The 25,822-nt window shown below is 34.1% G+C and overlaps 1 protein-coding gene across 2 annotated transcripts in view; it reads right to left on the bottom strand.

Annotated features, from left to right (window-relative positions):
* Positions 1-21,824, bottom strand: part of Dop1R1 (Dopamine 1-like receptor 1) — a 116,133-nt gene extending 94,309 nt beyond the window's left edge. For both annotated transcript variants that reach the window (XM_036378456.2, XM_036378457.2), the window contains exon 1: positions 20,815-21,824. In XM_036378456.2, coding sequence (XP_036234349.1) covers positions 20,815-21,138 — 324 coding nt within the window. In that variant the 5' untranslated portion in view covers positions 21,139-21,824. The remainder of the gene's footprint in view (positions 1-20,814) is intronic.
* Between the last annotated feature and the right edge of the window lie 3,998 nt (positions 21,825-25,822).

Raw genomic sequence — 25,822 nt, 5'->3', positions numbered from 1 at the left:
TGTGCAAATATTTGATTCGCCTTGAATTGGCTTGGCTTGGCTTGGATTGGCTTGGCCACTCATGTAGTTGAGTGCCTCAATTGAAATGCTTGTGATTTAATCATTTGATTGAATACCAATGTACATGCATTCGTAAATGGCCAAGCTCAATTCACTTCAAATGCTCCTTAAGTGCTTTGTTGTGCAGTAATGTTGTTGCAACTGACATTATATTCATAGTAATCAGCGCAAACTTTGCTTGACATCTCGAACTTGTGCATATTTCGAAATTTTGATTTCTTTACAAGCAGTGAGAGCTTCATTTATGATTGAGATGAGTTATTAAACAATTTAAAGTTGGGGAAAGATTTCCGTACGGGTTTAAATTCGCAGAATGGGATAGTCGATTTTTAATGAGCGCTCTTTCTAAGTTCAGTTAATTAACTGCGAATTATTGATATACCAATACCAAGATCGAATAAATTGTTTTATTGAACGTTGAACCGTTTGTCTATGTATGGTACGACATTCATATCTTCGTTCTAGAGGTCGTCAATCCATATTGATCGCGGCCTTCCCTTGCTATAGTGGGGAATGCTGTGGCCTCTACAATTTTTTTCTGCGCTCTCTTGTTCTCCATTCTCGTTACATGGTCGAGCCCTCTTAGCCGGTGCGCTTTGATAAAGCATAACATTTCCTTCTTTTATAGGTTGGTCTAGCTCTTGGATATATCTTAAACGCCACTCGTCTTTATCTTTTATTGCTCAAAAGATTTTTCTTAGGAACTTTCTTTCGAAGATAAACAGTTTGGTTTCGCCCTTTTCGAGTAGCGTGCATGCTTTTCCCCGCAGCACAATACTCGTACGAATGATGGTTTTGTATTCAGTCATAATAAATCGAAAGTATAAAATTACAGAAACATCAATGCAGTCAACGTCGGAAAAAACATTACCGATCGTATTGAAAGCCGTTACCGCGGTAATATCAGCAACAAATTAGCAAGATTTCGAACTCAGCAATTTGGATTGGGCACTTTCAATTCAATAAAATTTCACTCCCTTATTCAACAATATGTAGTTTCAGTTTATACCGAACTAGAAATGTTGGTGCAACAAATACACCGAAACGTTCAAAGTATTTTCGCATAAGCTTAGAAATTGTTCAATAACATTTTCGCATTAATTTGAGCATACAAGCAACAAAAATGTTTACGGTTCTGTTTCAGCTAGTTGTCATTGGTGTGAACTTATGAAGTTCATTGGGGTAGGTGAAAAGCTTACAGGTGTACATACTCGTACAAGTGAATTATTCACGAGATTGTGTTTACAAATCAACTTTTGTCGACATTCACAAATACAATTGGATGATAAAATGCGCTCATTTTCCGGACAATATATTAATGCAAAGGGAGAATAAAAAGGTAAAAACTGTTGTTGGCAAATTTAATGTGCAGATAACAAAAACACAATATGTTGGATTAATAGTATTGAGTTGTGTTTTGCAAGGAATTTTTCTAATAAGATATAGGAAAAGGAGACAATGGAGTTTGTGTGCTGTTATGAAGAATAGTGTAGAGGAGCACGAACGCAAAGCAACCCAGCGAGAACTAGTTAAACTATATTTGGGTCCTTTAAGTTCTTGTAAAGTTTCCTGCTTCTTAAGTGTCTTTAAGAGACCTTCTATACAAAATATGTAATCTTCCATATTTGGGATTAGGAATACCACCTCCGGAATGAGATAAAAAGGTAATCATACAAATGTTACAAAAAACTTATTCTCATACTATCGCAACAGAATCCACAGATTATTATAATTTTATTCACCTAACGTTCATTTATAATACCTAAAGCTAGTGGTGATAGATCTAGAGTTATACATACATATATATTCAAATGATCAGGATGACGAGACAAATTGAGTTCAGAATGTCTTTCAGTCTATCTAAGTAAAAAATATAAAAATAGACCAGCTTTCCCTGGTGCTAAAAATGAATAAAACCAGATTAATACTACCGCATAATAGAAGGATTTTCAAACTTTTGCTTGACTTTATATCGTGTATATCGACCAATATGTAAATATCTTCCCAAGATTACCGAATCCGGAATGGTTTTTTCCATTCATTTTTTTTTCAAGATTGGTACAACCTTTTTTCATGCTCGTGTGAAGCTTGATATCTATATGTCAATTAGTGTTTGTTTGGCAGGCGTTTGTTTACGACGCGGAAAGTGAAATCGGTGATTTTTACCATGGAAAAAAATTAACTATGAGTTTGCTTGAAATTTTATGGTTCCAGGCTAGGTTCACGCTAACGGAATCATTGAAAATGTTGCGGAAGTGTGTTGGGGAGTCTACTTGATCATAAACACAAATATTTGAGTAGCAAAAAGCATTCAGTGAAGGTCGTGAAGTCATTGAAAACTTAACTAAAGTGAGTCGTTCATCTACCTCTGTCAAAAAAGATCAAAAAAGTTAAGGAAACAGAAAAATCGCCGTTTGATATCAGAGAGATAGCAGATGATCTTAAGATCTCTTCTGAATATCGAGTGAACACAGTTTAGTTAATGTTTTGGGTATGAAACGTGTCACACGTATGAAACGTGACAGACCTGAAAGTCCGAGAGGTCTGTTGGTACGAGTCCAGTAGATGCTTGCCAACGTCACTCCGCGTCAAATTTTGCCAAATGCTATATTGCTTTAACTATTCTAGTGAACTTTCTGCCGAATATATCAGCAACATTTGTAGACAAAAATAAACACAATCACCTCAGACCCGTCGCTAGCGCCACTATACCCAATAACTGTATACCATTTATGTATTGTCACACGCATTCCATTCGAACCAACTTTGCTGCAAAATTTAATGCTTCAAAAGTGCCCCTTTAGCGAGTTCGTCATCATTATCATTTCCTATATCTTCCACATAGGATCTCAATAAAACATTTCCATCTGCTGCTGATTTTTGCTAGCATCTAGCATTAGTTCGCTAAATGATTTTTCGTTTTCCCTGATAGCGAGTTGGCCAAATTTTATTAGTTCGCTATTAGTTGGGCCAAGCCAAAATTTTAAAAACTTGTACACCAATCTCCTCAGGATGCCACAGAACATATGGCGGACATCGATCGGGATTTTAACCATTTTGGTATCTATGTCTATCTTATTATTTATTTTAGGTATTATAAGCAGACGTTAGATAAACAAAATTGTTACTTCCTGTGAAATATGAGAGATTATATAATTTTTCGAATAATATACGAATTTCGTTTAAAAAGTTTTGTGCAAGATTCCACAAAATGGGTCATCTTGACTTTCTTTACGAAACACATATCGAATAAACATTAAATATGTTTAGTGACACCATAATGTTATATATCATTCGGCTTTGCATGAGCAGTTGGTACACCAGGTGCATTTTTGGTGGGCACGTGGTATACCGTTTACGCTCTTTCGCACACACATCCACACGTATATAAATTAAAAATATATATACCGTACATGTGTGCATATACACACAGCTATGCAGAAAACTTCCGCAAAACTTTATTTGCTCACGTGCGCGCGTTACCTCCTCTTCTTTCTGGTTTGCGGTTTGTTGGTGTATTTTATGTGAAAACCCACACGTGGTACATGTGTTTCCGTAATTATGGCTATGTGTGTGCGTGTTTATTATTTGTACTAACTATTATGTTTTGGTGTGTTGTAAATTGCATACACCTCGCACTTCGGGCATCAAATACAGATATTTAGCCGTAAAATAATATTTACATGTTTCCTATGTGTTTACTACCATAATCATGGTTATGTTAAAAAAACTTAAATATTCGTTAAACTCTGTGCTTGCAATGGTATTTAGCTATAGAAATATTGCCCATTAAAATCATTTATTAGTTATTTTAATAACCACTTGCAATTATATAAAGGCATGGATGAGTATGGAAAAGTTAATGCCGTCGGGCCGTATTTTCTCCAAAACCAACATTTAAAATTTTGACTCGCAACTGTCTTCTTTTTTCTGAAGGGCAACGGTTCCAGAACTCTACAATGGTAGTAAAACTTTTTCTGCTTAGATATGTACTATTCTTTCATAATATCTTCTTATGTCCAAAAGTGGTAATTTCCATGTCGAGTTAAGCTATGTTAGTTATTAAGGCTGGCCTTTTAGTTCGGCAAAAGGTGACGAAATGGTTCTATCTCGCCTTTTTCCAAGAAATATCAAACAAAATTTTTAGCTTCACATCAAAAGTGGGCAATGACTAATTAGAACTCCGGAAATTACGACAAGATGAACCTTGCGCAGTTAGTACAACGGACCTCTTGTCATCCACTCTTGATCGAAAACGTCTTGCATTCACACAAGTGCAGACCAGGGACAACAATCCCTTTAGCAGAGACGAATTGTAATGATTTAATGTGATGCTTTAGATTGAAGTGTTCTGTCTGACATTTTCCCCAAAAACTGCAAATACTTTTGCTCTTTTCCGTTTAGTTAGAAGAATACGCCCATTATCTAAGAATAGTGCCACTTATACAACATTACAGTTTGATTCCTAAAAACCTAAAAATGAATAAATATTGTAATTAAGGAGATATACGTAGGCACCACAGATAACGCAATTACGAATAGTTAAGCTGACATATCTTTAAACTTCGGAAGGAAAAATATCATCACTTTTAGAGCGCTAATTTTTTTTATGTTTAAACATAAGAAAATAACCGTTAATGCTTCCTGAATTGGGTGCTAAGTAGTGTGAGCTTTATGTTTTCACGTGATTAATCTATATCGCTTCTCAGCGCTTTAGCCATAATGCTAACGATGAACATTCGTTCTTTTCGCATGGAATTATTTGCTTTTTCCCCCTGCTTCCCCCTTCACTGCAAACTTTTGTTAGAGTGTGTTTCTGACTTAATTATGCCAATTATCTCTTGCCTTTAAAATATGTCTTTGTGTGCTGGAATAAATACGCTTTCGAATAAATATCCCCGCTTTTCCAAAGCACACTTGTACCCCAATATTTTTTTTACTTTGAAGTCATCTTTTTATATCACGATTTAAGCCTACTTTCACTTATCATATGTAAATTTTAACTGCTCATAAATATAGCATACAAGCATACATTAGGTCGCCTTAAGTGGCAGGCTAATGCCAAATTGCCTTTTCATGCAATAAAACCCTATTTAAGCTTTATTACATCATCATGCACACACGTTGCAAATGTGTGTGTACGGATTTGCACTGTTTGTGTTTGCATGTGTGTAAACTCAAAGAAGTGTGTAAGAGTGTAAGAGCTAATTGCACTAATTCTTTTAAAGAGATTACGCAGATCTTATATGACATCTGGCTCTTATAAAATATTAAAAAGTTAAGCAAATGAAACCAATATTTTCACGAAATTTGTTTTACTTAGATATTACATTAGATAGATGTAAATTTTCATTAATTTTCATTACTTTAATAATTTAGTATTTATTTGGAATCACGCAACAATATTTTTTATGACTACGGTATGTTCCATGGATTAGTCCGAATTTCAATGACGAGTTAAAATTTGTTATTTGAATCGTAACCAGCTTTAATTAAGATAATATGATATATGTGTTTTTGCATATTAAAATGTATTTGTGAACGTCTAAATACATAGAGATAATTCCATTTTTTGTAATCTTTTGAAAACAAACTTCATTTTATTTGATTTTTTTGCTTAAACTAAAGATGAAAAGATATTGCTTCAACAAGAGTCATAGTACACACGAAGAACTTGGTAGAATAGGTTGCCTTGTTTTTCACTTAGATTTCGAAAATACAAAACTGATTAGCCACGACGGCGAAAACAGGCGCGAATTGAAAACTGTTTTTGTAAAAAATTAATAAATTGTGCAAATTTTGTTATTGTTTAATTAAATTACTTATATATTTTAAACTGAATGTATTTGGTTATTTATTTTATAAATTATGTTGTACATAAGACTCGCTATATTCGGCCACTGTATATGGGAAGCCGATTTTAAACATTTTCTACGATAAACTATGGTATATCCAATACTTTACCTCCACTTAATTTTGCTAACTTTATATATTGAGTGATATATATTACTCCAATATGTTTTTGAAATTTTATTTTTAAACTGTAATCTAAAAGAATCAGGTAGAATCTAAAATTCTGACATATGAAAAGTAGGCCTGGATGTTGTCCGATGTTGCCCATTTTCATATCAATATGATGTCATGCACATGGTAGAATACAACAAAACCTTTATGTAGGAACTGGTGCCAAAGAATACGCCTACAAGGTTTTGTCGATTCATGTCGCAATTTTTACCCAAGTTGCAGAGTGACCGAACAGATTCCCATTCTGATCATTTACATATATAACTCTTTATCTGTCTTGAATAGTTTTAGGTGAAATAAACAACAGTTAGGTCAACAAAAGTATTTAACTCTGCAGCAACATATTGCGAGAGTATAAAAATGTTAAATGATTTTCAAATTTCTACATAGTCATATAAAAATTTACATAGATATTTGAGCGTTGAACAGAATTGACAAAAAACCGTCAGTATATTTTACAATATTTTTATTTTCTGGAAAAAATCATAAATACTTTTTTTGGAGTTTCTGTAAAAAAAAATCTTGAATTTAACAGACCTCTCTTTCTTATGAAGCTTAAAGCTTCTAATTGTATAATGAATAAATTACTTCAGCGTCAGTATTTAATATATTAATGCTATCTTGCAACTCTTGTATATATATAGGTATATATTATATATATGCACTATTTATCTACTGTAAATATAAATATAAAATAATTCGTGCGGTTTTCTAATCGAGGGCTCTACTATTATTATTTCGCGTCGTGTTCATCTGTGGCTATATTCATTTCAAAGGTACTGTCATTTCGCGTCATTTTCAGTAGATGTCATTTGTTTTAGCGTGAACAACAATTTGCTTCATTCATTTGAAAATGTCGAAATTTGTACCAGATAAAGTGTTTATGCAGGGAGTTTTTCTTCATTATTTTAACACGAAGAAAAGTGCTACCGAAGGACATCGTAGTTTATTGGACGTTTGTGGTGACCATGCTTTAGCCGAACGAACGTGCCAAAAGTGATTTGCACGGTTTAAAAGAGGCAATTTCGACTTAGACGACGGACAATGACCCGGACAGCCAAACAAATTTCAAAACGAAGAATTGGAGACACTGCCCGACGCAGATGCATGCCAGACGCAGGAAAAACTGGCAAAAGTATTAGGAGTTGATCAAGCAACCGTTTCCAGACGATTAAAATCATTAGGATTCATCCAGAAGCTTGAAAATTGGGTGCCTTATGAATTAAAGCCAAGGGACGTCGAACGTCGATTCTGCATGTCGGAAATGTTGCTTCAACGCTACCAAAAGAAGTCATTTTTGCATCGGATTGTCACTGGCGATGAAAAATTGATTCATTATGATAACCCAAAGCGCAAGAGATCGGATGTGAAGCCCGGCCAACCATCGACATCCACGGCAAAGCCGAATATCCATGGGGCCAAGGTTATGCTATGTATTTGGTGGGACTACAAGGGTGTGCTCTATTATGAGCTATTGAAATCGGGTCAGACGATCAATGGGGACCTCTACGAAAAAAACCGCACGAATTATTGCGTACACCCAATATAATGCAAGACACAATTGTATTTTATATATGAACAGATGTATATAATATAAACAACATTGCCAGCACAATAACATGGTTACATTCGAGACATCTAAGGGCGACTTGAGATTTAAATCAAATGCCATTTCAATAAAATTACTATGAAATTGTGCGCATTCTCTCTCTTCAGTGGGCACAGCATCTGTTTTGATGTACCAGCGACCGGTTAATTTGGTCAAGAAATATTGTGGTATTCTACTTAATTTATTGTAGAAATAAACAGTTATTTTCTAACATAATATCACAAATGAATGATTATTGACAATTTTATAAAGAACGGTTGATTCAAGTAGAGGTACTTTTTTCAATAGCCTTTTTTTGACAGATCATGCATAAGTCCTGTCAAGTTCATATGTTATTTTTGTTCTTGTATTGTTTGTCATTTTATCATGGAAAGACTGACGCCTAAACAATGTTTACAAATGTTCAACCGAATATGGCGCATATTACGTCGAGATCTAAAATTTCAATCGTACAAACTACAACTTGTGCTAGAACTGAAGCTGCTCGACCTTCCCAAGCGACATCGCTTCGCACCGATGTTTTCGAGCCGAAAAAAAGACCCGAAGAGATTCAAGAGCTGCCAGTTTATCCAGAAAAAACAACCACACTAATGTTTCCGAACCGGTGGAAGCATCGGGCCATATTTCTTCAACAATGATAGGTAACCGTCAATGGAGACCGTTATCGCGCCATGATATTTGATGCCTGAAATTGATGCTCGTGATCTCGGCGACACTTGGTTTCAACAAAACGGCACCACTTTCTTCACATCGCGTCAACCAATGGATTTATTGAGAAAACACTTCAGTGATCAGATAATATCACGTTTAGGGCCGGTCGATTGGCCACGTAGATCGTGTGATATCACACCGTTGGATTTTTTCCTGTGAGGATATGTGAAGTCTAAGGTCTGTGCGGACAATTCCACTTCGATTCGCGCCCTTGGCGTGTTATTCACAAGTTACCAGTCGAAATACTCGAATGGGTCATCGAAAATTGGACTCAACGGATGGACCATCTGAGACGTAGCCGCGGCCAACATTTAAAAAAGATAATCTTTTAAAAATATTACATTAAATTTGAATTTTATGTATCTTAAAAACAGTAGGGAGTTTCGAAATGGATCACCCTTTACAGCACAAAGCGAAATATCACTCATACGCCCTGTGGTCATGAAGTGTATCTCTCCTTATAGCCGTCGCACAATAGCTTATTTCTTTGAATAACCATTTTAAACGAAATTACAATAATGATAATTTAAATTCGTAAATGTCGACTCATTAAAGTCACATATATTTACGAGCAACCGAATGAAAAGTCAAGCGATATAATTTGCAAATAATTTGAATTTGTGTTTAAAATAATTTGCACAAGTGTAATTTATGGTTTTTATTTAACGACATTTTTCGGCACATTTGCATTACATTCAACTACTTAGCGGCTGATTTTTGACTTTGTGGAAATATTTCTATGCGTTTACCATATTTTGATGTTATTCCAACAACTTGCTCTATGTACATTTGGGTTAGTAAGTCAACAATAAAGTGTTTATCGTTGCTATATATATTTCTAGCAATTCATTATTGTATTGTTATTTTGTTTATTGTATATGTTGTTGTTCATTGAGAATTTGATAAAGAAATAAACAAGCGCAGAACTGCATGCATGTATACATATGTTTGTATGTATGTGCATGTGCATGCCCATGCAATTTGTGTACTCAAGAGCATTTGTCATTTATTTGTTTGGTATGCAAATATTTCATTTCTAATAATCAAAACACACTTGAACGAAGCGCACGCTCACATTCAGTTGCGTAGATATGTGCGAGTATGTATGAGTGTGCGAGTGTCCCATATTTACTGCATGACACTCCATTCACTGTCTTTTGAGTTCTTTTGCTTGCAGCTGTGAACAGTAGCTCACGTATGACCCACACAAATACACAAAATATAATTAAATTAATATCCACATTATTTGGATTTATGTGACATTAAATAAATTTGACAAATTGCTCAGATTTTCAACTATTTCACAGCCAACGATCGCTCATGCGAGTAATATTTTATGTCTGAGTAGAAATTTGAATTTGTAGATTAAATTTATATGTAAATTTTACCACAACTGGCTAGATTTTAGCTATTTTTGAGTTAAACTTGCCAAATGTCAAAAATATTCTCGGTTGAAAATGAGTGCGGCAGCAACCTATTTTCATGATTTCTATATGTCCTTTGACGATGTGGTTATATTACATGGTTTACAACCCATATTTAAATACAATAGTTTTTGGCACCGAAATTTCACCCAAAATGATTAGTGTGTCTACAATTTTTGAAAAACTCCAAATATGAGACTGCTGTTCTATAGCTGTAATTAAATTAAATGTTTCCGACGTTATTTCCCGAGCAGTTATCGAACATTAAGAAACTTATAACGAAACCTTTACTCGAGCCCTTCCCACGGAAATAAAGTAGGTACATGAAATTAAATAACTGGAAGTATGAAATATGAACAAAAAACCGCTGACCGAACCTAGTAGGTACATAAGTATACATGGTTAGTTCACACTCTAGTTGCATATCACTGAAAGATGGTCTAAAAATATGGCAAACGTTGATTTTGGACGAAATAAAAACTTCCAAATGTTTAAGTTTATACTGCAATAGTTGTACAGGGCAAAACCGCAATAAAGCCATATCATCCATGAATAGCTTCTTTTTAAAATCAGCTACACTTACTCTTTCGGCAAATATAATATGCTGGATTCCTAGTGAGTGCCCTTGCCCTTATGAATGAATTAACTTGCATTATTACACCATTTTTAATTGGAAATTACTGGCAAATATACTGACATCATCAGAGCAATTATATTGGTAAGGGAGGGCTTAGTCCGGGCGTAACAGTATTCAGCTGAATTTTTGTCCACATACATTAATTGCTTCTTGATTTGTATACTGGAAAGTGAAAAAATCAGATGAATCTGGATGGGCCATCTTTCAATTTGGACACCTTCTCCTATAAAGCCTTCTGGTGCCATCCTGGATGTTAAATTTTATGGTTGGGGAGATATATACATTAAACTTATGAAAGGGTAGGGCCACGCCCACTTTTTAAAAATGTTCAAACCACAGGTGTCCCTTATTATTGCCATATACCAAGGAACAACTGCACAAGGTTTCATGACGATATCTCAAATTTTACTCAAGTTAAAGTTTGAACGGGCTGACGGACACGCAGACATATTTCATACCCTTAAATTTCTATTGTTATTAATGCTTCGAATTCTTACTAAATAAAATATGTCAGACCATAATCAGCAAAGACAAATCTAATAACATAAGATATTAATAAAATGCGAAAGAATTAAGTAAAATATAACACAGCTAACGCCTTATTTTGATGGGACAAGCCCCCACAATAGTGTGGCAGTAATATATGTATGTATATATGTATTTCATACATATTTATATAAATGTTTGTACAACGGTATACACGAAGTATCAGTAACAACAATGGCAATCAAACTCCTGAACTCGCAACAAACTGTAAGGCAATGAGCCACTTGGGAGATTACTCACTACAGCTTTGCCTTAAATATCATCCGCTGGTATTTCATTTATTCGGCTTTACTCCGCTAATCCTGTGTGGCTATATATTGAAATAGACGTGACTCAAACGGAGGAGGTCGTAATGTGTACCGTACAGTATGTAATGTTGTCATATGTAAATGAAAATTAGCATATAATATACTTGTATACTGTTTCAGGCATTTATTGGGTTACCGAATCTAAATGAGGTGGAAACTATAATTATTAGCAGTTATAGATCATTAAAGGGTTTCTTAATATTTTAAAAACAAATTAAAACTATTTGCAGTTTACTTTCCAGTAGTAATTATTGGAACGTCCTATGTCAAAATAGATGTCATTGACATCAATTGTCGGACACCTTCGGTCGAGCGATACCTAAACTTAACATATTTTAAGCCGATTCGTATTTTATTTCAATTCAATAATTTTAGTTTAGAAAGAATACGATTGATCCATCGTTCGCTCGATATGTGTCCTCCTTGTAGGTGTATGAACCACTCCGTCAGTAAATCGATCAGTAACGGACCGTACATATGTATACATGGTTGCATTTGAAAGTACATTTTATAATTGTAAATATTTAAAACAAATTGATTTGTTGCCCGCCGACAATATATTGGTGTCCAGTTTTCTAAATACGAAGCTAAAACATTTGAAATATATAAGACATATTGAGTTATCTAGACGATATTAATACGAAGAACGGTTAATTTGATTTTTATTACAATATAAAAAAAAATGTTTAAGTTTTTTAATTTCATTGTATTATTTCTGGAAATTCAGGAATTCATGGTCATTATCCGGTCTATCCAAGACAACGCTTACAATCAAACGACTCAAAGTTTGAAGCCAATGAACTCAGTAACACTACGGACAAGCCATCATATTTGAAATTGTTACATAACTCGAGGACACCTCCACGTAGAAGGTAACCTTAAACTTACTTACTACTACTTTGCCTCTCAGGTCTCTAAGATCGGTGGAAAGTGAGTTTAATAGAAGGCGCCAAGGAGGTTTCTGCCTTAACCAAAATTTCCATTAACTTTTATGTGAATAGCTAAGCGGAAAGTAAGGCTATCCACTGTACTAAGCAAGTCCAGTTATCTGGAGGAAGTGATTTGAAAATGTTTCACTATTAATTGATTCCAAGCCCCACTGCAATTATATCTGTTAAAATTCAAGAAACAGATGTAAAATAAATGTACTGTATTGCGACAAATTTTTTTTTTTTAAAGAGTTTTATTATGAATGTACACAATACGGATATGTGTGGTGGTTTTCAATTAGGGAACACTTTTTACTTGATTCGTCGTTAGATGACGAAGAGTGCGCACCGAGGACGCTATTGCTGCTGTGGAGCAGATAATCGAAGAATACCCGAATGAGTCCATCCGCCTTTGCACGCAACAATTAGAGCTGCGTCCATCCATTTTATGAAATTAGCGGAAGGATATTGGTTTGCGGGCTTACAAAATACAACTAGAACACGAATTGAAGCCGAATGGCTATCAAGCGCGTCGAACGTTCGGGGAATGGGCCCAAAACAAGATGGCCACCGATCCCGTTTTTCACAAGAAAATTTTGTTCACCTATTAAGCTCACTTTTGGTTAAATGGGTACAGGGCCGGCCCGACCCAATTTACCGCCAGACAAATGCCAAATTTTCCGCCAATTCTAAGCTTATTTTCACTGTTGGATGCGCTCTATAAGCAGAGGAAAAGATTTGTCATTATTTCTTCAAAATTTACGCCAACCATAATGTTACATACAACGGGGAATGCTATATAGCTATGATAAATGACGTTTTCGTGTCTGATATGGACAACATACAGTCCCAATTGCTGCAAAAAGTGGTCAAATAGTGGACCTCTCGGCTGGACTTTATTCGAGTCAGCCCGAAATCATTTTTAAAGCATAATGGCAAATCCTCATCTGTATAATAAAGCAAATTCTTGGACATAATATTAATTTATACGCGTTATATTTATTCTTGAAAACCACATGGTTTTAGAAATATCCTTTATTTTTGTTAAGGAAAACCTTTACAAATTTATTTTAAATAAAGTTATATATTACTACTTGTTTCATCTTTTTTCACATTTCAAAATCATGATTTAGCTATATAGAGAACTACTTTAAATTACTCAATCACTGAGTATTTCAAAAATTATATAAATTTTACTTGATTTAACGTGAATAATAAGTAGCAGCTTAAACTGTCAGCTCCGATATCGAAAAAAAATTATCAACTTCGAATGCCTTTCAATCGTCAAAAGCAGTCGCTTGTCAGTTGTGGTTACAAATCAGTTTTATTCGTGTTTCATTCCATGTTTAATCGGTTTGTCTGGAAACCGCATTCACTTTTTCGTGCTTAAACACACACATGAGCATTACATTTTGAGTGTCATGTGCATACGCGTCACGAATATTGTGCTCGTTATTAGTCGGCACAATGGCCACTAAGTTGTTGTAAGCCTGTATGCGTTTAATTATGAAGGTAAATTGGCAGTTGAGGCCTTTAATTGTTACGTGTCAGCCGAAAGCCACATTTCGCGCCTATGTATGTATGTATGTAACCGTGTTTGCTTGTCACTTGTAAAACAATGCCATAATTTTTCCCCTCGTTGTGGCGAGCTGCTGCCGACATTCTGTTGCATATTTATGGGGCAACTGTCAAAAGCGGCTGATCATTTTAAAACCGCCGCACAGATATACTCGCATATACACCTACATATACATATGTGTATGATAAAGGTCATTTTTTGCGCCAATATATAAATATTTATTGCGATTTCTCGCATAATTTCCATGATTTTCTGGTAAATGGTGTTCTTTGATATTTCATATTTTCACAATTTTTGTGATGTGAGTTAAATTTTCTTAATTTGCAATAGTTTTGAGGTTAGCGGTTTTAAAATCCATTGATAGTAGCGAGATGTATTATTTCCATATCATAAGAATATTGGGGAAATGCTAGGGAAGCTTAAACAATTTAGAATTACGAAACAATTAAAACTGAAGTGGGTTTAAAAGCTTTCAGTTGAAATACTTTTTAATCAGAGTTGACAACATTTAAACATTTTTTAGTCAATAAATTAAATAATGCTACCGAATTATGACAATCTCATTATTAAACTGAGTAATTCTAGACTAGTCGTGTCTCCTGATTGAAAATTGTATTTAAAAGAATTTTATACGAGTAATTGATATTGGTATCAAATGAAAGGGTTTCAAAGGTTGTCTTTGAACTGTAGTATCCAAACAAATATAATATTCACTGGAGAAGTGTCAAGATAGCCGAACCTGAATTTAACTTTTTTTCTACTTCCGATTTACACAGTCGCGCGCACTTAGGTATTTATGCATCCTGTAAAAGCGATATTTTCTGTTACTTTACATATAATAAATAGACACATATACAATAGGGATTTATAAAAAGTTTAAAATTCCACAATATTCTCTTTAGTTTTTTCTCCTTTCAGTAAGTCATTATAAGTATTTCGTTTTTATAAATCGAGTTTAACAAATTAAAATATAATCACTGAATTCATAGAAATGCCATTTTTTACTAACTTATTGATTTGGTTGATCTGCATAAAACTTGTACATAAATTTGAAGTGTTTATTACTTGTCTTTTGACCTATTTTGCTTTTGGTGCGATTTGGTTAGGCGCTCACATTTTATTTTCATGTTTTCTATTTACATATTTATTGCATATGAAAAATATTGACATTTAATATGCATTTTCTGTTTAACATACATTTTATTCGAAATTCACCCCTATATTCCCTTAGGTAATTTTTATGACAATTAGTTATGTCAAAATCACTTAACTTAAACTTTTTTTTCATAATTTCTGTTCGAAAATTTGCGCGTATAACTGTCAATCGCTCATATAATTCAAAATTTAAATCTTAAACGATTTACATATTATTGATTATTATTACTTGAATGAATTGACTATATAGGATTTTCACACTAGAGTTTTTATAAGCACTTGAAATCAAGGATAATATTGATTGACCATAATCTCAAACTACATATATCTCGTAAGTTATAAAAATATGTTAAAAATTCATTGAAGAACGCATTTGCCCGATGAGCCGTTCAGATGAATCGCCTTCCATATAAGCAATGATTGCTCAATTTTATACAACGCATTTACCGAGTATAGTCGCTTTGACAACGAATACGCGGCTGTCTATTCGACACTAATGACGACATTTATGATTGAAAATCAACAATAAGCCATACATAAAAGTAATTATGAAGTGGAGGAAGTGACAAAAAATATGCAGCTCTATGACGACCTTTAACAGAAATCAGCGGCAGTAATTACCAGTATAAAAATTGAATCTTGGTATTTTAATGGGATTAATACTCCACATAGACAGACACTGTATAGCGTTATGTCCACTATGGAAACATAGATGACAGGACAGAAAGAGGGAGAAATCACGTGACATCTAATAGTGAGGACAAAGCTATTCTTCTCTTCTTTCAAAAAAAACAACTACTTAGTTTAAGAAAAGCTAAAAAAATTTAATTAGATATATCTCTAAAAACAATAGGGGACAGACCTCAGAAATCTGGCATCCAATGCAGCAGTACTATAATCAAACCTATATCCAAAACACACATTGAAACAAGTAAGAAAGGGCCAAGCGAACATTTTATACTCTTGCAGCTTGCACGAATCAAAGGCCGTAAAACTCCTTCGGGTGCTGGCCAAACTTTATATTAAAAAATGTTAGTAAAGAATTTTGCTTTATTATCCGAAGAAATCGTGAATAAATTACAATCAAATTTGGTATGTTCTTTGGTATGTTATATTGAAGACCATTAATTTAGACTTAATTTTACTGCTATATTTTACTTCGCGTCAGCCAAATATCTATAAAAACATCTTCAATTGAGATACATGTGATACCAGAAGGAACTATATTCTATAATTTTTAATATATCAAGAAAACTTGAACATTTAATTTCAGTAAAATGTCACACATTTTGACCGAGCTGAACGGCTTAAAGTCAGGTGGAAAGACGGAAATCACTATAGGGAGTAGATTGGGGGAAAGAAAGGGGCGGGCTAATTGCATTCATTTGGACATTGCTAAGGTATACTTGAAAACATATTTTCAAGGTAAGTTTTAAATACATAACTTCCACACTTAACGACATATTCGCTATAAAATTTGTTAAAAATACGAAAATTATTACAGGTAGTACATGGGATTTGGGGGTAGTATTGACTCGATTTCTTCTACGGCCAATACCACATATTACTAACATGTCAGGTACTAATAAAATAATCCCTGGGTTTCATTAAGGTGCCTCACATATGTACCATCACCAATCATATGGAGTCAAGTTGACCGGTTGTTCGAAAATCTGATATTAGTTATACAGGGGCTAGGTCAAGTTTTTACTCAATTTTATCCATTTGAGGCACTAAGTCACACTTACTAGAAAAACATGCTCTCTCAAGTTTATTGAGATAACTCAGGTATTTGCCGATATACGTATGGGGCATAAAGTAACCCGGAAGTTCGAAAATCTTTTTATTAGGCTATGGGAAGTATTCAACCATTGACATTCAGACATTCTATTATCAGAAACGGATCTTCTCCGAATTTCAATTATATAAGGTGCGCGACAAAATGATAAGTTAGTACAAAATAAGCAAACGGGAATTCCTTGAAAATTGTAACTACTTGTATATTAAAAAAAAGTATATCTAAATGACAAGGAAAAAAACTGCTTTGAGACGTAGAAAGATACCGTTAGATTTAATAAAAGTGCGTTTATTTAAATAAGAGCACAATACATTGCTTTGTATTGAAAACTTGAGTATTAAAAAGAGGGTATGGAACGTGGTCGCTCTCTAGCTATGAACAAGAACAAATTTCTATACAACTCAGAAAATAAGCATGATAGAAATTGCCAAAAGTTTGTGTAGATCTTTGTGCGTCTTACAAAACTTTGTCAAAAACAGAGAAAATGACCGGAAATTCAAAAGTACAGGTCGGCAAAAGATTCTAACTACGCGTGAAACCCGTGCTATTTCACGAATAGCATCGAACTCTATGAAAAGTGCGGCAACAATTAAGAAAGATCTTTTGTCTAAAAGCATCCATTAGGACAATTTAGAGATCTATCAATGCTCAACCACACATTGTACGATCTAAATTAAAAAAAGTGCCATATTTAACTAAAGCACACAAGGTAAAGCGCAAGGAATTCGCTAAAAGGAATATGAGGACCAACTGGCATCAGGTAAACAATTTATAAATACAAGTACGTTTAATTTAATGCACATATTATTTTTCAGATAATTTTGATGGATCAGACGGTTTCAACTATTATTGGCCAGATTTACGTGAGGAACCAATGTGCTTTTCGAAGCGGAATTTTGGCGAAGGTTCGTTAATGGTGAGGGGCGCTTTCAGTTCCAGTGGTATCTTAGAACTCCACTTTTCATCAAATCGGATGAACAATCTGGAGTATCAGATTGATTTACCATATTTGCAGAGTTTGATTTACCATATTTGAATGTGAGGTGAGGAACTGTTGCCCGAAAACCTACACTATCCCTGTTAGGCATTAAACTTTTGCCAAAAATAGGGGGATGGAAAAAAAAATTATTACAATTCTCTGAAAACGAAAAATATGTCGGAGTGCTGTAGCCGAAAGAGTTGACGAGGTTCGTATAACTAACTGCTAAAGTTTAGAGGTCAGAAGTTTTATAGGCAAATATCTTCCCCAACAATTGCAAAATTTGCAGCACTCGAGATTTGAAAAAATTTCAAGAGACTAGATCTTTCCAAACGTTTAGTCGCGCTTAATGTTTTATAATAATTCAGGTATTCCCAGTTTGAATGAACTACCTGGTTCCAGCACAATTTTTCAAGAACAGATTTTTTTCTTTTTGGTCGACTACTGTTTAATATTCGATGTTTGACCCCACTCAAAATTCCTATAAACTATTAAAATATGAAATTAACCAGTAGTTATTAAAACAGTTAAGGATTTGCTCTGCAGTCTATACATTAATTTATTTAAAATGTCGAGAAAGATAGATCTTCCGCTTATGCCAAAAAGAAAGTTTCCGTTATTGCCCCGCGAAATAATGACAAACTTATTTAAACATTTCGAAGTCATGTTCAACTTTTCAAATACTTCTGAAGAATTTCTAGTCTCCTCTCTCAAAATACACTAAATTTACCATCTATAACTTTCCGCTTTTATATTTCTCTGCATGTCTATGTACATATGGATCCTATGAGAATGTGGGTATGTTATGCAAATGAAGATTTTACGGCTTTATTTTACAGATTGTTGTTAATTTTGCACGCTGACTGGCAGTAAAAATTATTTAATGGCAATACTGGTGAATTGTAAAACATAAAGAAAAATCCAACAAGATGAGGAAAACCCGTAATGGAAAGTGAGAAAATTAAATAATTTTACTTAAAATTAGTTCATTTGATTTAACTCCAAAAAGTCTAAACAAATAAAAAAGCGATAAAATAAAAAATCCCCAAAACGTACTGAGAAGAATTTCAAATTATACCTATACATGTATATACTTGTACTGTTTGGAACTATGAGGCTATTAAGATGTCTATAAAAATATTTACAGGGATGCACAATTGATGATTAATATTGGATATATGTAGTTTAGTGCTAATACCGGTTAGTCAAATGAGAAAGTTCAGCCTTATCAAATTAGAAAATTATTTCAATGGCATTAATACTCTTTGATATTTTCCTTAGTCTATCATTAGAAAATAATTTTTGATGTTGGGTGGTTGGGAATCGAACCAGGACCAACGTAATTTGTAGTGGTCAATATGGGTGCTTTTCAGTTTAAATTATATAATATATCAGCTTTATACAATTTATTTTATGTATTACCGACCAGGTAGTTGTAAAGGGGTCTTTTTTCTGAATTTTCTTAGAAAATTTAGCATGGTAATGTGTTTTGCCGGAAATTGAGTTAAACCGTTTCTAACCCTTAAAAATTCAACCCCTCCCCTACTTTTGCTTTAATTTTTGTTTTCTTTGTGTTTTTATCTTTCGTTTGCAATCGGTGTTAACCTATTATCAATTTCTTTCACTTTTTGCCAAAGGCTTCTGCATTGGTTTAATGTGCATATTGATATTAATTATTAATCACGAGAAGAAAAAAAATTAAATGGATAAGGATTTTGATTTTCCATCAACCAAAAATAGAACGCTTGCACTGGGCTTGAGCCATATATTCATCGACAGGCTATGACAGAACATTTCACTAGTTTGAGCGTAAATTGCTATATGAATATTGATAAATTTGGAGTTTTTTTTAAATGATTGAATCATTTTATAGTTTACCATATATTAACCAAAATTACTATAATGCAAATTCTGTGTTTTTAACTGTCATAAAAAAAGCTGCCAACTAAGCAGAACAATATAAATTTTAGTTTTAGGAGACATTATTAAATGGTCTTTCATGTTGATATTGAATAAAATTACGATTTACCAACGAAGTAGTGAAAATAAAAAAAAAATCAAAGTCTCCGAGTGAAGATACAAGCACCCTGTATAGTGTTATCCGCTAACTTCCATGAAATGAGTGCCATTTTTTTATTTATCTATTGAAAAATGTTAACTTTTCAAAGTTAAGTTATATGAGGACAGCTATAAAACTTTTCAAAATGGATTTGGTCACAGACAGATATTGAATACCATAATACCACAGAAAGAAACTAACGAGATGAGCGTGGCCCACCTAAGGTGTATATACTCGTATAAATAAAATATATGAATCTTAATCTTGAAATGCATTTTATCCATGAATACATTTAAATTGATTTTCAAATATGTTAAATGTTATTGTATTTTTTTAAAGGCACGCTTTGGACAAAGTTGCATAAAAACGGCTTAGAGTTTCCGCTTTCTACTTGTAGATTTACGACGGTACAAAGGTTGTGCCATACATAAAAATCAGCGGATGGAAAATAAATAGGGTTATAAAATGTATGAATAAAACTTAAGTATAATAACTTCAAATAAATCACAAAGAGAGGGATTTTGAAAACCGAACATAAAGGAAGTCGCTTTTACACACGTTCAACCGGTGGTACACAATATACGGTCAATAAACTCACACTTTTTTTTTTCGGAACGAAAATAATAACGCTCGCCACGTTGAATATGAGTATAGCCTGGTGCCTCTTTTGCCCTCGTGCCATTTTGCGTTTGTGATTTTACGATCGGAAACGTACTATGTACTTATGTAGCTATCATAAGAAAATAGCCCAACCGGTTCTGCTGCCACAACACAGGTGCCGCAACCCATGCAGATGTGTTGAGAATGAGCGATTCCATAAAATATGGTCTTATTTTTACCCGGAAGGCAAGACGAATAATAATCGCCCTGGCCGGTGGTACGAATGAGATTCAAGAGGACCAAGAAAAGAAGGCTGGAATGTATGTGGGTGTCGAGATATATAAATAAGACATCCGTCCTTAGATAGGTCAAAGGTTAAATTTTGTTGCAACTTACCGTTGTGCCGTCGTAGCCGTTTGTGAGCAGTTGTATATCGATTTCAATGTCCAAATCCACTTTGGCGGTGGTCAATTGAAGCGGCAAATAATCGGCGCTGCTAGCAGCGCTTGCAGTCTCACTTGTCGCGATGTCGCTGCCGGCACCCATAATGTTGGCGACATTGCTGTGATTGCTGCTGCCCGTCGCTGTTGCTGCTGCGAGCGCCGTAGCTGCTGCCGTAGCGAAGGTGGTAACTGTTGTTGTGGTTGTAGTAGTCGCAGCAATAGCAGCAAGCGCGGCGACAGTTGAACCTGCAGCCGCAGACATTTTCCTCAACGGCATTTAGCGGCGTGGGATTGGTATGTGTGTGGGTTCTATTTACTTACTACAACAAGGTCATACACACACACACACTCTCGGCAGGGGAGTGGAACGCTGATAGGCTAGAGGAAATACTTCACAACGCTGCGCTTCACTTGGACAATAAGTTTACGGAATGGGTGGGAAATGTGTTGGCATGCGTGCGTGCGTCTATGTAATGGACAACGGTACAGGTTTTACTCCCTTCGGTGTTGCTGCGTGTTATGATTTCACTGGCTGGTAATACAATTAAAGCGCACATTTACAACGAAAAACTAAAGTATCTTTCTACGTGTTCTGAATTATTTTTGCGCTCGCTGAAAAATCACAAAATTTTCACCCGATGCATGCACTCGGGGATTTTTCTGCAAATTGTATTTCTTCGTTCACCCGTTGCACATATGTATCATTTATAATAATTCACCTTTGCTATAATTCACTTTAAGCATTTTGCATTTGTTGCCTCAAAAGGCATTCATTCACATTATCACCGGCTTTCAAGTTCACAATCACAATGGATTTCACCTTAGCACTCATATTTAGTTGTTGCAAGCGTGCGCCAGTGTCAACATTGGTAGGTTTTCATAATTTACTCAGTATATTATGGCTTCGTTCTTCGCTTTTTTTTTATATTCACTTATTTAGCCTTCTGCTTAAACTTTAAAACTTTGGTTCTGAAAGACAAAAATAATAAAAATTGTTAGCTCTCTATAGTTTCAAGCATTTCTTGCCATTAGTAATACTTCTATCTAAGTCTATGGTTGCAGTTTGTTATCTACTCTTATAAGCAACATAATTAGAATTTGACTTACGATTTACCGAATATAACATTAGACTTATTTCTAATGGAGGCAATTAATACGACATTTAACATTCCAACTATATATCCAAACAACCATTTTTGTGCCCCGAATGTGTTGGGTTTGGATGAGGTAATACAAAGAATAGAATTTACATAAAGTCATGTGTCATACAAACTGATTGATCAAAATTATGGAAAACTTTATTTTTTGACAAGATATCACAAATTCACAAATTTTGGCATAGATTTATATTCAAGGCAAACTGACCGATCAAAATCAAAATAAAGATCTTCATAAAAGATCTATTTTCCCATAAAGTATCCTTAATTCCACTTAAAGGTCGGTTTTAAAACTGCCACTCTTCAAGTAAAAGTAGCTGTAGTAAATGTTACGGACTCATGTTTTCTTTAATCTTAAATTAATAATCAGATATTGCTGAAGAAATTCAATTAGTGCTCTTGTGAAAATGAATATATATTTGTTGCAATGTAAAGTATAGATATTATATCGATGGTAGAAGCAAAGAAAACAACCGGTGTATTGGTTTCCCGGAATAAATGAAGTCCTCGTAATTCACTCAACGAGCAATTCGAATCATAAATTGGGTTGTTTTTTTCACGTTTCTAAGAAACAAAAACCATACTGTAATATTTCTCGGTGTTACTTAATCCTTAAACATCTCTTCTTTGAGGAAGACAGAGCAGAGATTCTGCAGTTGTTTAAAATATCTTAAAGTCAATTATTACGAAATCATTGCATAAATATTAGTTTGCTACACTCGTGGCAGTGTCTGTAGAACTTAATATTAAAATAATTATATTATTTATCAGATTAAATGTACACGGCACATATATATGTCTATACATAACGCTGTCAAAATCAGAATTTAATGAAAATAGATTTTTATCGCTTACTGCATCAGACAGAACTCTACTTATATAATTGAGAAAATATTTCGAGCAGTAAATTTGCATTACAATAAACGAATAAATAAAAAATACACATTCGCATGGCTTTGCATTTTCCGCAAAAGTTTCCACTGTTCGCACAATTTCCATTTTCGCTTTCCGCACTTTCACCAAACACTTGCAAAGTTTTATCGCATGCGATAGAAAATCACACACAAATATTTTTTTATTTGTTTTAATGCTCACAAAAATGTTTGAGCAGACTAATTTTAGCCGCAGGCAACCATTAGTTTTTTGGAACTGTGTGGCAAGTGCCTTGCACAAGCGAAGTCTATGTAATATTCAATATAAGTAGGTACAAATTTATAAAAGGATAAAAAAACTGCACGAACAATATTGAATTCGAAAAAAACATAATTTGTACCGCAGAAAATAATTATACTTTAAATTAATTTATCTACTTCCCCCTAATTATTCGTGGGTTTCGTAAATAAATGCAAATAACCTACGTCGAAACGCAATATATAATATAATATAATGTACACTTTATTATGCTGTTATATACTTAATACTTGGCGTGTAGCTGATTACTTTTTCGCAGATCATATCCGGAACCGGAACGGAGCTACTCGCAATGAAAGATATACGAAATTGTTTCGGAACATGTTCGCCAGAGAGCAATAGTTTTGCACATCTAACGGTTGATTGTTGTATCCAAAAACTAATCGAGATGACCTATGACATAAATATTTATCGAAATAAATTAATGTACCTGAATGATCTATATATCTTCTCTGTTACTCTGAAGAAATTGATACCATAATAAAGCATTGTCTTTTCATCACCAATTAAAACGTAAATTTGGTATATTGGGAAAGGCTTGGTCTTAAGGATTTTAGTAAAAGTCGATGGGACCCCGGACTTTAATGGGTGTAGTGACATAACATATAAGTTACCCATAACCTCATAAACTAATAGCCCTTCTGTATTACTTTTAAGATTCTAGTAACTTGTCGCTATTATCTTCTGTATCACTTAATATTAATTAGATCTGGAGTTATATATATAAATAATCAGGATGACAAAATGAATTGAATTCCGGATGACGGTCCGTCTGCCATCCGTCCAGGCATCTGTGGTATGTTAAATTTTGAAAAAGTGAGCGTGGCTCTGCCCGATAATAGGTTTGATGTACAAATCTTCTATACTACTAGAGCAAAATCAACGAAATTTGCTTAGGACAAATTTGTTCGACATCTTTTCCAACAGTGTGGATTCGAATTATATCCACACTGAGACATGAAAATTCAAGTCTAAAATTGTCGAAATCGGGATATAATCTAATATGTGACCCCAATGCCATTAGCTGACTATTTACCGAAAATATCGGTCAATCTGTTACTACTGAAATTCGGTAGAATCTGGTTCTGCTAATTATTTACCTTTGTGTCAAAAATGGATGAAATCGGGTTAATACTTACCCTAACCTAACCCTATGTCAATATGTAAGATATCTTAAGAAAATTAAGTTAACGTATAATATTGAATAGTTATATTATAGTTTATTGCTTTCCAGGGCCCTTAGCCCTTCTTAACTCGTTATGTACAGAAGATTTATAGGTAACAATAGTGTAGAGTAGAGGCATGTGACCACGCTACAACTAGCTGCTTGTTCGAAACAAAAACATTTATAGAAAACTTACTATTTTCAGACGTGTCGACAAATCAAACCAGCTGGAGTAATTGCCTACAGTGCTAGGTAAATTTTATTATTTTGTTTATTATATTACCAAGCGTACACGTTAACTACCGAAGTCGTCATCTTTGTATACCTCACAAGTAGGCAAAGTGACCACGACCACCGCTAGAGCCCACTCATACATATTTACATATGTGTAACACTACCTCTAACAATTGGTCACGACCTACGAAACTTGTCGGCAAAAGCAAAACGGAAGAAAAATATTACCTATTGAAGAGAGCGCGCTAAGGGTGCTATGAGCAAAGCGCTATGGTAGGTGTTGCACCGACGGCAGCGAGGTGGGATGTGAGAACAATTAAACTTGCAACATGCTGCTCGGAATTTAAGTAAAAGAACAAAGCAATTCTTAAACGTCTTATTTCTTGAACTCACAATTGTTTTCATGCACAAAATAATTGTATGTTTTTAATTTATTTTAGAATTAAATTTTAAATGAAAATAAGGAAGCAATAGACGTGGGTGACTTAGAAACATTAGGGGTGTATAATGAAGTTTTTCAAAAAATCGGTTTTTCATAGCATTTAACTAAGATATTAATGAATTGATAGTTTTTGTAATAAAACAAAGAGAATTGAATAGGAAGGTCCAATCCGTTGCGGTGTCGAAATATTTCGGCTTAAACGTTAACTTTAAACGTATTTTCCTTGAAACTCCCTTTTCCTAATCGGGTGTGACAATTATATTAGTTGAGAGTAGTTCAGTTGATATTTTAACTATAGCTTCACAGCAGCATTGTCTCTTAAACTACATACCACTTTTTTGTTAGTACTGTAACTGTTTCTAAACAGTTTTCAGAAAAATGTATCTAAAAGTAAATATATGTGTAATTTCAGATAGCACGAGTTTCTAGAGTTTTAGCCACCGATTAAGGCCCATTAGCCGTCATTATGTATTAAAATATCAATTTACTTTTTATACCTCCAATGTACTTATGTAACATGTATTGTATATATATATAATTATGTATATATGTTCAGTAAAGCCTGAAACTAAAAAAATTTATTATTTTTTCCTTATCGCAAAATAAATTGTCAAAGGCATTTCTTTTTTGGGGACTCTATACTGGCTTAACTTCTTAAGCCAACTCCAACGGACGAATTTGCCAGAAGTCATTATATTTTCTGATTTGTTTTTTTTTGCCTTTGAGTCTAATTAATGAGATTTTTCGATATATATGAAAGGATTGCAAATTG

This window comes from Bactrocera oleae, chromosome 2, assembly GCF_042242935.1.
Source record: "Bactrocera oleae isolate idBacOlea1 chromosome 2, idBacOlea1, whole genome shotgun sequence".
Taxonomy (NCBI): Eukaryota; Metazoa; Arthropoda; class Insecta; order Diptera; family Tephritidae; genus Bactrocera; species Bactrocera oleae.
This window is presented reverse-complemented; position numbering and strand designations above follow the sequence as displayed.